Source organism: Aplysia californica, unplaced genomic scaffold, assembly GCF_000002075.1.
Source record: "Aplysia californica isolate F4 #8 unplaced genomic scaffold, AplCal3.0 scaffold00115, whole genome shotgun sequence".
In the NCBI taxonomy this organism is placed as follows: domain Eukaryota; kingdom Metazoa; phylum Mollusca; class Gastropoda; order Aplysiida; family Aplysiidae; genus Aplysia; species Aplysia californica.
The window spans coordinates 550550-553876 of record NW_004797385.1 but is presented as its reverse complement, the minus strand read 5'-3'; the positions used below and the strand labels follow the sequence as shown (position 1 = coordinate 553876).

Here is a 3327-nt window from a genome sequence, read left to right as displayed (position 1 = left end):
TGGGTGGAATGTTATATGTTCGCCTTCACACCCTCGATCCAGATTTTTTTTGGTCTTCCTCTTGTCTTGTACCCTGATATTTTTCTGTAGTAGGCTTTAATGGTAAGCTGGTGAGGTGTCATGCGTGTCAGATGTTAAAACCACCAGATTGTTTGCCTTCGAATGTAGTGGGGTACAGGTGTTGTTCCCATCATTTCTCTGATCTCTTTGTTTCTGATCATGTTCCGTCTGGTTTTGTTGACATCTCTCTTAGACATCTCATCTCGCAGGAGGTAATCTTATGTTCCAGACTTTTGGTCAGAGTCCTTGTCTGGCATTGGTAGGTCAAGGTGGGGGTGAAGATAGAGTTAATGAGCTTGGCTTTTAGTCTCTATGGGGATGTTAGGATGTATGAGGAGTGGGGCAAGCTGGTAGCTGACGCTGTTAGCCTTTTGTACTCTCGTCTCAGTTTCTCTGTTGAGACGCCCGTCTTCCGAAAAGATACTACCAACACACTTGAACCCGTTGACTTGTTTCAGCGTATATCTGTCGATGCTGGTGTCAAGGTTGCCAGGAGTTCTGTTGATTTTCATCGTCTCCGTTTTGCTTTCACTGATCTTCGTGTTGAGCTTTTCACATTGTGTATTCAGCCTGTCTGTGTGCTCTTGAAGTTTCTCTTCTTTCTCATATATGCCAAGCTTTGGTCCTCGCAAACAGCGTTTCATTCAGGTCTATCTGGTTGGGGTTTGCTTCTTTTGTAATTTTGTCCATGTATATTATGAATAGTAGCAGTGATAACACACACCCTTGTCTCACTCCAGATGATACGAGCTTTTATACTTAGAATATAATACACACGTATTTATAAAAGAAAGACACCATGATAAAAAGCAGGAGTGGGTGGTTGGTAGTTTTCTATAGCGTGGTTTGCTCTTTCTTTCCTATTAAATAATATGATATAAACTATTGTCCTTATCTCTCCTTCTTTTCTTTGTTATTCTCTTGTAACACTCATTTTCTCGAACTGATGTAAGTAAATTGTGTTATAATATCACTGATGTTCTGGTTTTTCACTTTACACACTAAAAAAATGTGATTCCGATTGCCAAAAGGAGAAAATCTTTTGTTGGCTATCTCTGCTTTTCTGTTGCGATGCCGTGCATTCATAAACCAATTAAAACTTTCCCGGCATCAACGTATATGATGCCGCTCAGTTGCAACTTTTAAAAAGAATGTTGCCAAAAGGCACGGCTGCTGTTCACCCCTATCTCTGAGAAACACAGAACCAAAGAAGACAAGTAGGCTTACACCTGCACCTCGTGCTTGTTCCGCAAAAGAAAATCTCAATTAAATGAAATCGTTTCTGAGTTTTTCTTTTAACAAGGTTACGAAATCATGACAGACAATCTTGTTTCTTTACGTGATGCCTCCGTGAATTATGTTTTCGCCTATTGATCATGAATTTCGATCATATACCCAAAAAAGTCGCCTCTACGAATCGAAAACAGGGTGATTATAAACATGGCCTTTGAAAACGTCCACATGTAAAATCGATTTCAATATACAATGCAATTTGTATTTTCCTTTCCCCAAATGTGGTTTTCTTTTTGACTGCATGACATTTTGATGCTTTCCTGTTCTGAAGACAATGTCAGAAAAAAATAGTTTAAAAAAGATTTATCAGAAATACGTAGATCTAGGCTTACAGTCATGTACCCCTACGGTGTATGAAACAAGTGAAACAGAAGAAATTATTTCTTGACTGGTAGGAAAAAAGCAATGTTTGCCACCATCATTATATGCAAATTCCAAGAGAGCATTGTAGATTATTTTGTTTTCCCTGTTCTCAAAGTCACAGACCAACTTTTCCGTCTCAGATATTGCGACCGCGTGTCCAGAAAATTTTGAAGAAAAGCAAAATGTTCTCAGGTGAGACTGTATGGAGGTTTACAAATGCTGTCACTTTATTGAGCAGAGGAAGACAAGAATCACATCATTATCACAGATTTAACTTATTTGAAAAGGTCTAGAATTAATAATAGTATTGCATTAATTTCATGTTAATCCTTAAATCTTTACCCTGAGAAAAGGAGCTTAACCTGAATAAAACCGACAAACACATCAGTACATATTCTTATGTGAATCATAGTACGTAGTGCTTTTTATTGGGTATGGGAAATGGACGCAAATAATAACAACAATTAAAGTCCTTCAGTGTTCGGTCTAAGCTAATCACTGCAGACCAACAGCATCTCCATTGTCAAATTATATTCACAGCAATCACCGTAGACAAACAGCACCTTCATAATTATCAAATTATATTCACTTTGTCGGCTCCAAACAAGGTAACAAGATAGAATGAGTCACAGTAGACGTGTTGCTCTGTTGGTAGTGCATGTTGATCAGGCATATTACCGTATTGATTCCGGCAACACGTGCGGAGGTAACAGATGGACGTGCTGTATTCAGCTCGTTGTCTACACACCCAATAGTATACCCAGTCATGCAGATCAATCCTGGACCACTAACGATACGTTTAGTATTGCTAACTCGTGCGGATCTTTTGTAAAGGTCTCAACTGAAAATATTTGGGGATACTCTTCCCATCACAACTTACTAAGGAAAGGATGCTGATGTCCAATAATATGATTCTGATACAAAGGTTTGCTACATCGGGACGATTGAATTTATTTGTGAACCAGGCTGCACGATGGAAATTTAGCGGTGTATGACACGAGCGAAAAGGATTATTATTGTTAGGGGAACTTCATGGTGTGCTTACTAATCATTTTTACTTTTATTTGACAGTGGTGGCATAACCTAGCAATGAATTCTACATGACAATGTGCATCTAAGTTTAAAACAATAAAAAGGAGAACAGGAATGTTTTCCAGTGTGATGTAGTCTCCAATCTTTTTATAGTCTACGTGTGCTATGTAGTTTATGAACTTTGCTTGAAATCATTTCTTCGTTTCGTTGGCTATTATATTGGCTCCTGAACGTGTCCCACTATTCAGTATGTCCATCTGTCAGGTTAGCTCGACGAGCCAGAAGAATGGTTTCATGGTGTGTATCTCTCAGATTATAGTAGTTTTTCAACTGTTGTGGGTTTTTATGTCAGCTTTAGAGATCTCCCCTCAGTTTGCAGACCGTTATGTGGTCGTGGGTGACCCTCTTTGGTGGACGTGTAGTGTAAAGCCAGAAGATTCGGTGGACGTCACATCGCTGTCGTTTGTGTGGAGGAAACAGGACGCAGAGCTCCAGTCGGGAGGTGACCTCGTGAACTACAACAATGGAACTATTTACTTTAAACAGGTTAGACTATTTCAAGCCCCCCCCCCACCCCCT

At 39.5% G+C, this 3327-nt stretch overlaps 1 protein-coding gene across 1 annotated transcript in view; it reads left to right on the top strand.

The window, feature by feature from the left end:
- The first annotated feature begins 2508 nt into the window (after positions 1–2508).
- The window catches only part of LOC101852682 (hemicentin-1), a 10602-nt gene continuing 9783 nt past the window's right edge, over positions 2509–3327 (top strand). The window contains exon 1 of the mRNA XM_005095847.2: positions 2509–3294. Within this exon, the coding sequence (XP_005095904.1) occupies positions 2998–3294 (297 nt within the window). The 5' untranslated portion in view covers positions 2509–2997. The remainder of the gene's footprint in view (positions 3295–3327) is intronic.